Raw genomic sequence first — 17,529 nt, 5'->3', positions numbered from 1 at the left:
AACGATGTCCTCTTGTAGCAGTTTTTCTTCTTTAAATATTCTTTCCTCTTTTACCTTGTTGATTCCCTTTATGTATTTAAAAGTTTCTATCATATGCCCTCTGTCTCGTCTTTCTTCCAAGCTTTTCATGTTAAGGTCCTTTAATCTTTCCTGGTAAGTTTTATCCTGCAATCCATGTTCTAGTTTACTAGCTCTTCTCTGAACTATCTCCAGAGTATCAATATCCTTCTGGAGATATGGTCTCCAGTACTGAGCACAATACTCCAAATGAGGTCTCACTAGAGCTCTGTAGACAGGCATGAGCACCTCCCTCTTTCTACTGGTAATGCCTCTGCCTATACACCCAAGCATACCTGCTGCTCTATGACATTGTCTGCCTACCTTTTAAGTTTTCTGAAATAATTACCCCTAAATCCCTTTCCTCAGATACTGAGGTTAGGACTGTATCACTGATTTTATATTCTGCTCCTGGGTTTTTACATCCCAGGTGCATTATCTTGCACTTATCAACATAAAATTTTAGTTGCCAGATTTTTGTCCATTCCTCTAGTTTTCCTAAATCCTTTTCTATTTGGTGTATCCCTCCAGGAACATCAACCCTGTTCCAAATCTTTGTGTCATCAGCAAAAAGACACACCTTACCATTGAGGCCTTCTGCAATTTCGCTGATAAAAATATTTAAACAATATGGGTCCCAGAACAGATCCCTGAGGTACCCCACTGGTAACAAGACCATAGTCTGAATATACTCCAATTGCAATTTATTGATAAGGCTTCTATGTGGGACAACATCAAAAGCCTTACTAAAGTCTAGATAAGCGATGTCTACTGCACGTCCACCATCTATTATTTTGGTGACCCAATCTAAAAAAATCTATAAGATCAGCTTGACATGATCTCCCAGAAGTAAACCCATGCTGTTTTTCATCTTTTCAATCCATGGGATTTTAGATGTTCCACAATCCTCTCCTTAAGTATGGTTTCCATTAATTTCCCCACTATGTCAGGCTTACTGGCCTATAGTTGCCCGATTCCCTCCCTACTACCTTTCTTGTGAATGGGCACAACATTTGCTAATTTCCATCTTCTGGGACGACTCCTGTTACCAGTGATTGGTTAAATAAATCTGTTAATGGTTTTGCTAGTTCACCGCTGAGCTCTTTTAATAGCTTTGGGTGTATCCCATCAGGCCCCTGTGACTTGTTTGTATTAATTTTAGACCAAATTTGCCCTTATTTGTTAAACCATTTTTGTTTAAATAAAGAGGCACTTCTGGTTATACAGAAGGCTTCAAGATCCTGGCCTCAGGCATAAATGCTGTAATATACACATTTGGGGTGGGGGAGATTATTATGAAATGCATATCTGTCAAAGCCTCCTAGACCTGTGCTTCTCAAACTAGCACTCCCTGGTTGTTAATGAATTTCTTTGACCAAGTCCAAAATTATTTATACTTTCTCCCTCCTCCACCTTCTTGCAATCTTGTGCTGCAATAGGAGCCTCTCCCCTTTGCCTCTCCCGTCCGGACACCTGTCCCTACTCTTACCTGATCCCTAGATCTAGGGATCAGGTCCGAGTAGGGACAGGTATCCACATGGGGTCGCCCCTATCGGGGCGGGTGCTCTGTAGAGATAGGGTAGAATGAAACTAGCCCCCTTCCCCATCATTAGGGTTCGATAGGGCACAGAGCTCCATTATCTATACAGACCCCGTCGACTACCGTGGCTTTCCATTGGACCTACCTCTGACGTCATCCGATCCGCCTCCCCTGAAACCCCTTCTGGTCCCATCACAGGTATAGGTCTGGTAAGACTGCTCGCATCTTTTACTAGGTGGAGCAGGATTATTGTTTATATACCAGTGTTCGGGGACCAGGCTTGGACCCCTCATGTTTTTAGTGTCTTGCATCACAGCGGTATTTTTTATCCGTTTATTTAATTAAAAGTTATGTTTTAGATATTGACCCCCCCCCTTGGGGGCTTTTTTTCTTGTATCTGGCTTCCCCTGCATCATCACTAGCGGCTCTAAAAACTTAGGGATTCCCAATCAAACATGTGGAGGAGGAGGAGCTGGGCAACATTACAGCGGAGCAATAGTGCTCTAAATAGAGTGGCCCTATCAATCTTGCACAGAAATCCTTATTTGCATAAAAATGAAAAGAAGCATCTCTCAGGACCATTAGAGGACCAGATTTTCACTGGAGCGGTATGGCTGCCTTTCGGATCACCTACTGTATGTGGAGGTATCCTTACTTTGAACACCATTTTGGAGGTGACAGACTTCCCCTAAGATATTTTGGGAATTTAACCTCTCTTTTTGTTTCTCCACAGTTCTTCATACCTTCACAAACAAAATCTGATTGTCACCATGACCAGCCAACAGCCATCAGTGTCCAGACATCCGAAATGATAGCAAGTAACACTAGGCAATCTCCTAACTGCAGGCGTTCAGATCTTGAAACCATATTTCAGGATTTTAAAGAATACCCATTCTACTCTAAATCGTTCACCTCCTTCCCCCGGTCAGCGGAGAGTTTTGAACTCCTGCACTCCATATTCCAGAGGCATGCTTTTGAACAGGACACTAAAATGCATGATGTATACAAGGGATTCATTACACCAAAGCTGGACACCAATGCACTAAAAACTTCTAGTGCTAAAGACATCTGGGCAATACATTTCACACAGTTTTGGGTTGACTATGAAGGAATAAAGAGTGGTAAAGGTAGACCAGTAAGCTTTGTTGATGCTTTTCCATTATCAGTCTGGGTCTGCCAGCCCACGCGTTTTGCGCAATGTCAGAAACTGATTGCGTCTAACAGTGGTCATCAAGTAAATCTTTCCAAAAGTGAATCTACAGACTTTGCCGGTCGTATTCAGCACAAGAAACTTTTAAAACAATATTACAGCACTGAAATAGATGGTCGGAGTACCTCATTACAGAAGTCCCAATCTCTAGACAGCAGCCTGTCCTCCACCCCTGACCATGAGTCACCACAAGCCGACATCCAGGTGCTTGCGCACATACAAAAACATGTCAGCTTACAAATGAATCATTATCAGTATGTTTTCTTACTGCTGCTCCAGGAATCACTAAAGCAACTCGTGGACAATCTAATCAAGGATGTGGAGTCTGTGACTGGGAAACCAGCTGAGGAGACCAAGCTCTCCATAGGCGTGCTGCTAAAAAGTGCTGAAGTTTCTTTATTATTGCATCCATTGCCAGAGGAAAATATGCCCCATTGCCCTCTTTCCCGGGATGGTAGCCCCGTTGTGGACAATAAGCAAACTCTTCCATCAGATAGTACTCAAGATGTTGACATGGGTAATCCCCGTATGGATTTACTCATGGACTCTTTCAGTGGTGACTCTGGAGCAATACTAGAACCCAATAAGATTGTTTTGCCAGAGACTTTGCTGACAAAGTCACCCAGTGATACTGACATTTTGAAAAGGACGACCAGCTTGGAAGGTGCTTCTGATAGGGTGTCACTGAAAGCAGAAGATGGAGCTTTGTGTCAGGTTATTAATGTTAATGGGCTCAATGATGGAGGCCACTTTAGTAGTGATGACAGTATCTCCAACCCAGTCAAAGATATTGAAGAAACCTTTGGTAGCTTTCAATCCGCTGATAGTGATTCTGTGATAGATAATTCGCTCTTCAGTAGTCATTTTTTAGAGGCACAGAAGAAGCACACTGATACCAGGTAAGGATCTGACATGCTTGTTTCTTATGACCTCTATGAATCTTACTTTGTTACTACATTAGAGTCCTCATATCTGATATTGGGGGCCTCTTGCTTTTATAGCCTTGCTTTCTTACAGTAATATGGGTCTTAAAGGTCAGATCACAAAGTGGTAGTAGTAAAATTGGAAGGACAACTAAAATAATTGACTTTTCAAAGGAGTGGATACTGCTGTTTTGTATCACACATTGCCACCATGTAGAGAACTCTGTCACAGGAGTTCTCTAGCCTAACGTTTGATAGTGCTCCATATTACTGAGCATATCACATAAAAACATTCCATTCCTCTCTACCTTAGGCTATACATTTCACACAATTTTGGGTGTTTTCAACTGTGTAAGGCCTCATGCACACGACCGTTGTTTTGGTCTGCATCCGAGCTGCAGTTTTTGCGGCTTGGATAATAACATGTCCTATTCTTGTCCGTTTTGTGGACAAAAATAGGCATTTCTACAATGGGCCGCCCGTTCCGTTCCGCAAATTGTGGAAGGCACACGGGCGGCTTCAGTTTTTTTGTGGAATCCGCGATTTGCGGACCGCAAAAAATTGAACGGTCGTGTGCATGAGGCCTAAGGTTGAGATGTCTTGTGTAGCTCATCTGCCTGCACTTGGCATAAAAGTATAGCAAAGGCATAGCCGATTGGCTGAGCAGAACGGGAATATTAATGCCTTAGGTGAGGAAAGAGGGATTTTAGTAACTGCATAGCCTATATGCTGAAAGAGGCATTCCTATCTTATGCATTTATGGCATATCCACAGCATATGCTATACATGGCTGACAGGTGTGTGTCCCACAGAGAGATTGCTGCCCTCCATTTGCAGAATCCTGGTCACAACCATCTCCATACACTTCAATGAAAAGGTGGTAGATTTTAGGGGAGGGACAGATTGTGCAGCTGGATTTCAACAGGTTTGATCCCTATGTTTTTCCAAGGAAAAGCCATCTCCAGAGGTTTCTGACAGTGGCTTAAAGGGAGTCTGTCAGTCTGTTAAATATGATGTTTGAGCTACAGGCAGCACATTAAAGAGCCAGGAGTAGGCGATCAGATGATATATAATTTTGTCGGAAAAGATTCTGAAAAACTTGTATTTTGTTTATTTAAATTCCTGCTCATTCGGGACTTTGACGTCAAGGAGGTGGGCCTATTAATGACTGATGGCCTTCTCTCTATGACTGTGCCTATAGAGATAGCTGTCAATCACTGATAGGACCTTCTCCTTGAAGTCCCGAATGAGCAGAAATTTTAATTAATAAATTACTGATTCCTTTCCCACAAAACTATACACGAATCTGCTCAGCTCCTCCTGGTCTATAACACAGTGCCTGTATCTTACATTGCATTTTCATGTTGTCAGGTTCCCTTTAAAGTGCAGATACACTTTTAACAGCTGTGGGCCAAAATTTAACATGCCTGATCCTTCCGTCCGCATCAGGAGAGACATGAGACAGTTGGCTATTCCTGAGTGTGCATGTGTATATGCTAGGTAGGGAGAGACAGCGTTAGGCCTATGAACTGTACGGTAGCTAAAGTGTAATCATTAGCTGTGCCGTAATTGGACAGAACTACAAAGGAGGCAAGCAACAAATGAAGACTTAAATGGATTTTCTGGGTCTTCTATATTAATGACCTATCCTCAGAGAAGGTCATCAATATCAGATCGGTTGGGGTCCAACACCCTGACACCCCCAACTGTTTAGAGGCTACCACACGCTGTTGAGCACTGCAGCCTCCTCACATTGTATAGCAGCTGTGCTTCAAATTGTAGCCCAGGCCCATTCACTTGAATAGGACTGAGCTTTGCCTAGGCCATGTGACCGATGAACATGAGATCCCTGTCCTAGAAAGAGACAGCCGCAATCACCAGGGCCTCTTCAAACAGCTTATTGACAGGTGTGTCGGGAGACTGACTCTCACCGATCAGATATTCTATCCTGAGGAAAGGTCATTATTATATGAAGCCTGGAAAAAGCTCTTTAAAACTTAGTGTACCTGTCTTTTTGGTTTAAAAAGTCTTCTTAGCAAAGCTCTTAGGGTTGCTAAGAAGAGACTGTCTTCAGCATTTTACTGAGCATTGAAGATGCCTGTGTGACAAATCAAATAGGCAGGGTGATGGACAGTGATGGTTACGGCACATGTCCATAATCAGGGACTCGGGCAAGAGACAGCCTGGAAGCCCCTTTATGTCTTCAGAACTCAGTAAAATACTGAAGACAGACTCTGCATAGCAACGCCGTTAGAGCTTTGCTAAGAAGACTCTTTATTTCCGGCTTTATAGAACAAAGAAAAATCTTTCCATAATGGAGTATATTACAAAATTATGTCCAGCTAAACCAATATCAGTTGATATGAGAAAGGATCATAGAATCGAAGAGTGTCCAGCAATATTGACCCCTTTAAAACATAACTTTTACTTATACATATTATTTAAAATAATACCACAGTGATGGTTCACCAGTGAAACATTGTGAAACAGACAAATAATGAAAAAAAGATGAAAAAAAGATAAACTATGCTCCTGCAAGGAAGCCGACCGTTGATATAGTATTAAGGTAGTGAGTAAACATAGGGCAGCTATGGGGAGCAATGAGGAGTGTCTGACTTAACCCTATGCTCTACCTAGCTAGTCCCTCAGCCCAGGGACGTCCCCTAGTGGTGGAGACTCCCTGTCCTCGTGCCTGGGCTGACTGCCCTACGTTTACCCTCCTCTCACAAAATAATCACGGCTCCCCAGGTACCGACGGGTGTTACTGTGTCCCAGGTAATAAATTACCAACAGGGACACCAACCCACAGGATTAGACAAAAATAGGTGAACAAAGGTATGTATCACCCATAGACATGAAGGAACCAAAAGCACTGGGAAATCAGGAATGGTGCGTTCCCAGGCTGGTTCTCATAAAGCCCCAAGAACCAAAAGCACTGGGGCATCAAGACCGGTGCGTACCCAGGCTGGTAATTAGGGTAATGAGAACCAGCCTGGGTACGCACCGGTCTTGATGCCCCAGTGCTTTTGGTTCTTGGGGTTTTATGAGAACCAGCCTGGGAACGCACCATTCCTGATGCCCCAGTGCTTTTGGTTCCTTCATGTCTATGGGTGATACATACCTTTGTTCACCTATTTTTGTCTAATCCTGTGGGTTGGTGTCCCTGTTGGTAATTTATTACCTGGGACACAGTAACACCCGTCGGTACCTGGGGAGCCGTGATTATTTTGTGAGAGGAGGGTAAACGTAGGGCAGTCAGCCCAGGCACGAGGACAGGGAGTCTCCACCACTAGGGGACGTCCCTGGACTGAGGGACTAGCTAGGTAGAGCATAGGGTTAAGTCAGACACTCCTCATTGCTCCCCATAGCTGCCCTATGTTTACTCACTACCTTAATACTATATCAACGGTCGGCTTCCTTGCAGGAGCATAGTTTATCTTTTTTCATCTTTTTTTCATTATTTGTCTGTTTCACAATGTTTCACTGGTGAACCACCACTGTGGTATTATTTTAAATAATATGTATAAGTAAAAGTTATGTTTTAAAGGGGTCAATATTGCTGGACACTCTTTTATATTACAAAATTGTTTAATGTCCCTGTCTCTATGGTAAATTAAAAGTAAAATGAGAATGGCAGTTACACTTTAACCTTTATTAATATGTCTAAAAGGTCCACCTTTTAGACGTATTAATAATGGTTACATTTCAAGTCTTCATAGTTGATCAGTAATGTACCCAAGTGAGTGGAGACAAATAATGAATCAAAAATACCAGTGATTCAAACAACCAACAAAGTTGAAAATAGTTTGTTCATTTCTATATTATTGGAGGTAACACAATCATGTGGAAATTAACACACATGGCATCACACAGCACCAAAAAAAAGAACTTGGAATGTGTCCTTAGCTTTTAGGTAAAATGATACATACAGCACAGAAAATTATGACGTCCCCTTTAACTTTTTATTTGTGCTCTTTATTTAATCTGCATTTTTTTGAAGTTTATTATTTAGATTTTTGAAATTTCGTTTCCATGTATTTTTGTTAAGTGGAACCCCTAAGGAACGCTGCTCGTCCAACCTGCCTGCCTTCTCTGTTTCTTACAAGAACATGAAGAGGACTCCTTCGCAGTTCTCCTTGGACAATATTTCCATCGACAGCAACTTGTTGGATGAACATTTGGCGGAGAGTGATGGGAGTGACCCATTAGAAGCAGGTAGGAAGAAGAATATCGCTTGTTCATACTGAGCAACATTACAATACATATTTTTATTTATTAAAATCTTTGGAGCCTACTTGAGTCTTTGTACCTTGGTCCTCCAGTTGCAGCTCCAAGGCTTTGATATGCCCTAATAAGTGTGTCTTGAGGTGCTGCTGCATAGTGTGATTCCTGCTCTAGAGAACCAATGTCCTTCCACCGGACATCATCTCCCTCTATTTATGAAGTACTTTGTGCTAGCTAATGGTAAAATATTTTACATAGTTAATACTATTATATATAGTGAATACTATGAGGACTGATGGATATTGGAATATCCTATTGAAAATACTATTATACATAGTGAATACTATGAGGACTGATGGATATTGGAATATCCTCTTCAAGAGTGGTCTTCACTGAGGTTTATAGATGAAAATGGCTTTTTATTCGGATACCATTGTCTCTAAATGTTTGTCTGCGAATAGTCCTCTAAGGCTGTGTACAGAGCTCCAAATTTCCTTGCTTCCCTGCTTCCAATTTAGTGATCAGTTTTGCCTAGGATCTGATGTAAATACGCAGAATAATCCACATGCAGATTTTGTGCCCCTCACATTCAAAGGAGTAAAGTTCATATTGAAAATACACAAAATTAATTGATGCAAGGCAGACTTTAAAATGTGCACTGCATATTAATTTACACACAGGCAGTTTCCACAGCCTGTAGATAAGATTTTTTTAAATCTCGTCTACTTTGCTGCTGCTTCATTACTCTGTGGATGTTCTACTGTTAAATCCATGCGGAAAATCTAGTAGGCAGCCATAAAGTTACATAATTTAAAATCTGTCTGCCTACAACCACCCCTAGAGGGAGCTCACTACATATTTATTGATACAGCACATTAGTTGTATAAATCCATGTGTAAGGAGCTCCTCCAAGTGGCAACTACAGGCAGAATGAGATTTATATGTGACTTCTTCACCTGCTGGAAGGTGACTTACTGAGGTGGGGTTTTTAGGTACTAAAATTCCACTAAGTGCATCTTGAAAATGGTGTGCTATAGGGGGAGCTGCATCACATCATACTTCTTGTAATAGGCTGCGCAAAAATGTCACGATAACATACATGGCATCACTATCCTTAGTGCTTCCATGGGCCAATGCATTGCAGTATCCTGATAGTATATTTTGCCCCTCATTGGGAAGAAAATCTAGTGAGAAGGAATTGCTTAGGCAGGTTGTGATCACCTCTAGGGGGCGCTCACTGCATTTTATGTGAAACCAGTTTTTTCTCTCCTAGGACTGGAGGACTTCTCCTCTTTGAACTATCAGTCTACAGTAGATACGGCCAGTGTGGAGCTGAGGAACGAGGATTACTGTGCGTCATCGCCAGATGCAGTTAGCGCGGTTGATGAAAGTACACATGAATCCAGAGAAGATGTGGTAATTCTATACAGTTCAGCCTGTCAACTTTATTAAACTTTGTGCAATAGGAAAAGTTACAGACATATTCCAGCTCTTAAGTTTATAGAAGCTGGTGGCTAGTGATTGCAACAAATGTGATAGCAATTTTTTTATTTTATTTTTTCTTCATTATTTTTTTATTTTTACTACAACCAATTTAAAAAGAAGTTGTTGCAGGTCAACGGTGCCTTTGACTTGGGGGTTGTCTCACTTCAGCAAGTGGCATTTACCATATACAGAAAGTTAATACAAGCCACTTACTAATGTATTGTGATTATCCATATTCCTTACTTTGCTGGCCTGATTCATTTTTCCATCACATTATGCACTGTTCGTTTCCATGGTAACAAACACCCTGTAATCCATCAGTGGTGGTCGTGCTTGCACACTATAGGAAGAAGTGTCGGCCTCTCTGGTGGCCAGGACAGTGGAAGCGCACATAGGCTAGTACTTTTTCCTATAGTGTGCAAGTGCGACCACCGCTGTTGGATTACAGGGTGGTCGCGAAACCAGGGAAAAATGAATTAAACCAGTAAAAGAAGCAATATGTATAATAACAATAAATTAGTAAGTGCCTGGTATTAACTTTCTCTACATGATAAATGCCATTTGCTGAAGTGAGACAATCCCAGCTTGTGCCATGCTGTAGGTACACATAATTGCTCCCCAAGAACCAAACCCTATCTACCTGATACAAGAGAAATGTCAAAATATATTAAAAAAACATTGCACTGTTGCCATGTGCTGACATCTAGTGGTCAAAATGGAGAAACAGACTGCTGTAGAAACTCAGCTCATTTTACAGCCTACAGTAACATTGACTGTCACAACTAATGGGTCTACTTTACGGTCTCATATGTGATGCAAAATGAAGATTGTGGAGAGGGGACAGGGATGTCACTGACTGAAGGGGTGGGGTTATCTGGGGAGGATTGATGATGTCACTGCTTATCTCACAAGATCCAGACTCCTTTGACATTCACCCCCCTGCCTTATTTTTTTCTTCACAGATGTCCGTGGTAGTTTTTAAAATTATTGGTGTTAATTGCGGGATCGACATCAAGGGAGAAGATGTCGCTGTTGGCCTTCAGGTTAACCAAGTGATCCCAAAACAGCTCGGGAATGTTAGTGTCTGGCAATACCTCAACAGCCGGAACATGAGTAAGTACTATATGTTTCTGGAAGACTGTTTCTTGCCCATGCATTCAGAAAGTCTTCAGACCCCTTCACAATTTACCGTATGTTGCAGTCTTTTGCTAAAATTAAATTAAATTGAAAAAAATTGACATTTAGAAATGTTGGTAAATTTATTAAAAATGAAAAATTTAAATTTTACATGCACATAAGTATTCCGACCCTTTGTTATGACACTTTAAAATGGACCTTTCACTGGTCCTGACATTACAATATAAGTACCTGGCAGTGTAGGGCATTATTAGTAGATGTCATCAGCTCGGCTGCTCAATTGCACTGCTGTGCCCCCCCATTTCTGGTTTTGCGTCCTGTATGCTAATAGATAGCATTGGTACAGGGAGGAGGAGATGCCCACGGTTCTCAGGGGGCGTATCCTTCCTTTGTCCCTTAATGTGATGTGCTCCGTTGTGATTGGACAGCTCACAGCCAGGGAGAAAAACAAAAAGCTGACCTTCGCCCTGGCTGTGACAAACTAATAATGCCCTACAGAGGGGTGGCCAACCCGTGGCTCTTGATCCACATGCAGCTCTTTGCTTCTTCAAGTACGGCTCTAGCTGTGGAACTGGGAAGCAGCCAGGCCGGCTCACTCTCCACCCCATGCTCAGATCTCTTTTCCTGATCGGGCACTGTTACTACTTTGCAGCTCCAGCTCACTCTCCACTACGTCCTGATGCACACAGTGTGAGAACGTAGTACGTGGAGACATGCACTATGACTTGACGTTGTGCTCATTAGGTCACAGTGGAGAGCAGGTGCCCGAGCAGGACCCCAGTGCCTGATCAAGAGAGGGAAGATATTTTTTAAAATGATAGAACTGACCATGGGGCTCTGATCTAAGCATAGGAGGTTCTGATCTGAAAATGGAGGGGTCATGATCTGAGCAATGAGGATCTGTGGGGGGGGGGCGGGGGGGTTCTGAGCATGGGGGTTGAGATCATGGGGGGCATATCTGAGTATGAGGGGGTCTTGTTTGAGGATGGTTTGGTCAGGTCTGGGCTTTTTTGGGGGGCTCTTTGTGTCTGTAAGGTTGGCCACTCCTGCCCTACAGTGCCAGGTACTTAATGTAATGTCGGGATGGGTGAAAGGTCCTCTTTAAATTTAGTTCTGGGGACCTCCCATTTTACATGATCATCTTCAAGAGCATGGGGGGGGGCGGAGATCTGAGCACTGAGGGTCTGACACTTGGGAGTCTGATTTGTGTTGTCTGATCCGAGCATTGGGGGTCTTATTTTGGAAGTCTGATGAGGTTTGGGGATCTGATTTAGGAGTCTTATCTGAGGTCTGTTGAAAAATATATTTTTTATTTTTTTCTCTGCTAATGAAAAATAAGAAAATATTTTTATCAGACCACAGATCAGTTGTAAAATATTTTTTTCTCTTATTTTTCTTTGTTAAAACCTTGTTGCATCTTGTAGGGCGGAAAATACGGTGACTTGTGTGTAAATGTATAGCTTGTGGCTCCTGGTGGTCATCCTTTTTTTTTGGGGGGGGGGGGGGCGCTTTTGGGCTCTGTGTCTGTAAGGTTGGCCACTCCTGCCCTACAGTGCCAGGTACTTAATGTAATGTGAGGACGGGTGAAAGGTCCTCTTTAAATTTAGTTCTGGGGACCTCCCATTTTACATGATCATCTTCAAGATGTTTCTACTCCTTAATTGGAGTCCACCGGTGGTAAATTATTATTATTTTTTTGTTTATTTAATCTTTATTCAAAATATACAGTAATATATAATAAAATGTGCATAAATATTTTAATCTTATATCCCCTTTCAACCCCCCCCCCCCACCCTAAGAGAGCACAAGAAAAAAAACTAAAACTTATTTTTAATTGTCAATACAAAACCTATGTCGAAGACACTTTAAAAGACTTTTCAATAATTATCTCCCATTTACTCCATAACCTTTTATAAATATGCACTTTCTGTAGCTTTATATAGCTAGATTTTTCAATAGGTTTATTTAAATTCATTATATTAATCCACTCTTTCACAGTGGAGTGGGCACAGCAGTTCTCATCAATTTTCTAGAAACCAATAATCGAGCAAAAAAAAAAAGATTTATACACCATAAACTCGATATCGTTTGTTAAATTATGAGGAATTTCACCTAAAACGCAAACAAAGATCAACAGAGTTGGTGTAAAACTAATGTGTGTGACCCCTAGATGGCTTCATAAATTCTCAACTAATACTCCAAATACATGCCCAAGATGTGAAAACAGTAACGTGGATGTTATTCATATGTGGTGGCGTTGCCCTAATATACAACCATTTTGGCAGGACCTTATTTAAATGATAGGAGATATTTTTAGTTTTAAACCAACACGTGTGGTAAATTCAGTTGATTGGACATGATTTGGAAAGACAGCACATCCCTGTCTATAAAAGGTCTCAGAGCTGACCATACATATCAGAGCAAAAACTAAGCCATAAGGAGGAAAGAACTGCCTGTAGAGCTCAGAGACAGGATTGTTTGGCAGCTCAGATCTGTAGAAGGATACTCTACCCAAGAGCACAGCGGCCTGCATAATTCTTGAAGACGTTTGTAACAACTAGGACTCTTCCTAAAGCTCGCCATCTGACCATACTAATCAGGGAAGAAGGGCTTTAGTAAAAGAGGTGACCATGAACCCAATGGTCACTCTGGCTGAATGCCAAAGATCATGTGTGCAGATGGGAGAAACTTCTAGAAGGTCAACCATCACTACAACAATCCATCAATCTGGGTTTTATGTCAGAGTATCCAGAAAGAAGCCCGTCTTCAGTAAAGACAGATGAAAGCTCCACTTCAGTTTGCAAAAAAAAAAAGCACCTAAACGTCTTTTAGACTGCGAAAAACATTGAAGTTTTGGCCTTAATTTTAAGTGTCATGTGTGGATAAAACCAAACACTGCTCATCACCTGCTCAAAACCATCCCTACAGTGAAGCATGGTGGTGGCGGCAGCATCATCACGCTGTGGGGGCGTTTTTCAGCAGCTGGAACAAAGAGACTGGTTAGGGAAGGGAGAAGATGAATAGAGCAAAGTACAGAGAGATTCTTAATGAAAACCTGATCCAAAGTACTCTGGGCCGAAGGTTCACCTTCAATCAAGACGATGACCCTAAGCATACAGACAAGACAACACAACACAAGAGTGGCTTAGGGACGACTCTGAATGTCCTCGAATGGCCCAGCCAGAGCCCTGACTTGAATCCAATCGAACATCTCTGGAGAAACCTAAAAATGGCTGTCCCCCAACTGTTCCCATCCAACATGACAGAGTTTGAGGATTTGTAGCAAAAAATGGCAGAAAATCCCCAAATCCAGATGTTCAAACCTTGTGTCATCATACCCAGGAAGACTGGAGGGTGTAATCACTGCCAAAGGTGCTTCAACTGAGTACTGAGTAAAGGGTCTGAATAATGCAAAGATTTCAAATATTCTGTTTTCACTTTGTGAATATGAGGTATTGAGTGCAGAATGATGGGGGGATAAAGTAGATTTTTTTTATTTATTTTAGTACAGGGCTGCAACATAACTAAATGTGAAAGGATCTGAAGACTTTGCGAATGCATTGTGGAGGGGTTCCTCCGTTTGAAGTGGGGGCTGTCAAAGCCCTCCTCCTACTTCTAACCACTTAGCACTACTACAATCATGGTTTCTATCAGAATTTTTCCTTTGCGTTTAGTGTCTCCACCAAATTAAGTAAGCTGAAAATTGACACACATCACGAGAGGGAGGGCATATTGCAGTTTGTAAAAACACAGCATGGCCTAAACCTCTGTGGTCTTAAAGGTTATGTCCATCTTTGAAATACTTATAAACACATTGGTTAATTTATTTGGTACTGATCCCGAGTTACAACCTGTATTGTGCTCCAGAGCTGCATTTACAATTCTGCAGGTTTCAGAGGTAGAATCCCCCAATTCTTGCTGGGTCCTTTAAGACTGCAATTATCGATTTATTTCAGTAATCTATTGATTATTCCAACGATTAATAGAGTACTCTAATAAGAAAACCCTTCTTAAAATAACATACTGCTTTATAAAAACATTATTTTTATTTCTTACAGTGGTATAGCAAATAATTGCACACACATAAGGCTTCTTTCACAGCTGCAATATACATTCTATCAGAAGAACAGCCAGAATGTACCGTATCGGGTATAGCTGGATACTGCTGCAGCGATTGACTGTAATGGGGTCCGGCATTGTTACAGCATTCAAGCTGGGTTTTGGACGGACAAAAAAAAACACAAAATGCTTCAATTAGCGTTTTTTGTTTGGACAATACCCAGCATGTATGCCAGAACATGGCCAGATGGCCTTGGACCACATTATAGTCAATGAGAGCATATAGCTGGTAGTATCGGGCTATACCCAATACGGTATACTCCAGCAGGCTGTTCTTCTGCCAGAATGTGTATCTAAGGTTATGTTGTGAATTCCGGCAGTCTGTTCCAATGGAGGAACAGACTGCCGGAGTTCACTGGCTGCATCTGTCATAGCTGGATGCCCATTGACTGTAATGGGGACCCGGATGCTTTAACCCGGACAAAAAATGCTGTACAGTGACGTAGCATTTTTTTGTCCGGACTCCAGCCAGTCTACAGATGATCAGAGTCCCAGTGTTCACACACTGCAATGTGAACCTGGCCTAAGCTGGTAAAGAAACCTAAATAAGATTAGCAAATTACTTTTAATAGCAAAATTCCAATAAAAAAAATTCTAAATTACAAAAAAAAAAAATTGTAACAAGTAAACAAACTATTAAGACATAAACATTGCCTTACCCTTTATGTTGTTCAACTCTGAAGACTTTCAGGCAACTTTAGTTCTGACTGTCTTGCATAACCCATCTGTACTGTTTTCTTCTAAGGCTTTCTGGCATTTTTAAAAGGCAAAAACAAAAACTATGGGGTCATTTTATCTGGTGTAAAGTAGAACTGGCTTAGTTTCCCAATAGCAACCAATTAGATTCCACCTTTCATTTTCCAAAGGAGCTCTGAAAAATGAAAAGTGGAATCTGATTGGTTGCTAATCCAGTTGACCTTTACACCAGCCAATTGCTATGTCCCCCACTCCCCCAGTGCCTTCAGAAAGTGCTGATCAGCCCCTCCATGCCATGTCCCCCAGTGCCATCAGCCCCTCCATGCCATCTATTGCCATGTCCCCCACTCCCCGAATGCCTCCATGCCATCCATTGCCATGTGATGTCCCCCTCTGCCATCAGATTAGCCCCTCCATGCCATGCCCCCCACTCCCCCAGTGTCATCAGCCCCTCCATGCCATCCATTGCCATGTCCCCCAATCCCCCAGTGCCTCCATGCCATCCATTGCCAATTGCCATGTCCCCCACTCCCACAGTGCCATAAGATCAGCCCCTCTGTGCCATCTGCCCCTCCATGCCATCCATTGCCATGTCCCCCTCCCCCCAGTGCCATCAGATCAGCCCCTCCATTCCATGTCCCCTACTCCCCCAGTGCCATCAGATCAACCCCTCCGTGCCATCTGCCCCTCCATGCCATTCATTGCCATGTCCCCCTCCCCCAGTGCCTCCATGCCACCCATTTCCATGTCCCCCTTCCCCAGTGCCTCCATGCCATCCACCATGTCCCCCATTCTCCCAGTGCCATCAGATGAGCGCCTCCATGCCATGTCCCCTAGCGCCATCAGCCCCTTCAAATCACAGGTGCCCCCTTCAAATCACCAATATACTTACCTTTCCTGGAAGTGCGCGGCTGGCTGACATGGAGTCCGCAGGAGACGGACTGCACCTTCTTCCCAACATGCACTAGGAGGGACCTGACGTCACACACAGCATCAGACAGCGCGCTGCCGATGTGAGCACACAAGGCCCTGGTCAGTGCAGCGCGGTGCCAACAGGAGGCCACAGAGCGGTGAGTAAGAGGCTTCACTTCACTCGCGCTCCGTGGTCACGTGATTTAAACAAATCCTCGATGCAGGGAAATTGCATCGAAGATTTTTTTTGTATCGATTACATTGAGTAATCGTTGCAGCCCTAGGCTCATTTTCACCACAGAACTTCATCTGGTGATTTGCATTCTGGGAAGTGTTGTCTTTACACCAGATATGGTACAGAAATCTGATGCAGGAAAAAAATCTAGCTGTTCCTCTACATAATAGGAGCTCATGTTAGGTTTGTGGACCCAGTGGCAACCTATAGAGATATGAATGCTGCTCAAACAAAGCCAACTGCATCTACAATGTTACACAATGTATATATTTATATACTCTTTAACTGCCAAGTGTGAAAGGGAGAAGAGCCCCATTTTGTTTTTTTTCTCCCTGAAAGTTTCCCTTTTCATATCTTTGACCTACCATGACCAAAGGGGTTTTCCAGGAGTACAATAGTTGACCAACCTCAGGATAGGTAATCAGTATCTCTGATCAGTGGGGTTCACACCAATGCTGAGCAGCTGTTCAAAGAGGCCACAGCATCCGGTGAACGCTGTGGCCTTCACACAGCAAACCAAGCACAGCGCCCTATATTGTATAGTGACTGTGCCCAGTATTACAGCCCGGGCCATTCACTTGAGTGCAACTAAGCTGCAAATTATTATGTGACCAATGAACGTGACGTCACTGGCCTAGGAAGTGGCCACAGTGCTCACCAGAGCAGCCTCTTCAAACAACTGATCTACGGGGGTGCTGGACGTTCAACCCCCACTGATCAGATATTGATGACCTGTCCTGTGGATAGTTCATCAGTATTTTAATTTCAGAAAACCCTTTGAAGATGGGTATCTGCCCTATATCCAGTCCTGTGCTCAGCTGAGAAGTGGATACAGGTGTATCTAGTCTAAGTAAGACTTCTGGACTCCAGACTGATGATACATTGTAATGTATTGCAGGTCAGGCCCATTTACTTGAATGGGACTGAGCTGCCCTTAGGCCATGTGACTGATGAACGGGACATCACTGGCCTAGGAAGAGGCTATGGCACT

General features: G+C 42.7%; 1 protein-coding gene across 2 annotated transcripts in view; it reads left to right on the top strand.

Annotated features, from left to right (window-relative positions):
• The window catches only part of UHRF1BP1L (UHRF1 binding protein 1 like), a 149,956-nt gene that overhangs the window by 106,525 nt on the left and 25,902 nt on the right, over window positions 1–17,529 (top strand). For both annotated transcript variants that reach the window (XM_044281273.1, XM_044281274.1), the window contains exons 14-17: window positions 2,331–3,706; window positions 7,779–7,945; window positions 9,228–9,370; window positions 10,402–10,552. In XM_044281273.1, coding sequence (XP_044137208.1) covers window positions 2,331–3,706; window positions 7,779–7,945; window positions 9,228–9,370; window positions 10,402–10,552 — 1,837 coding nt within the window. The remainder of the gene's footprint in view (window positions 1–2,330; window positions 3,707–7,778; window positions 7,946–9,227; window positions 9,371–10,401; window positions 10,553–17,529) is intronic.

Source organism: Bufo gargarizans, chromosome 2, assembly GCF_014858855.1.
Source record: "Bufo gargarizans isolate SCDJY-AF-19 chromosome 2, ASM1485885v1, whole genome shotgun sequence".
NCBI classification, from domain to species: Eukaryota; Metazoa; Chordata; class Amphibia; order Anura; family Bufonidae; genus Bufo; species Bufo gargarizans.
This window is presented reverse-complemented; position numbering and strand designations above follow the sequence as displayed.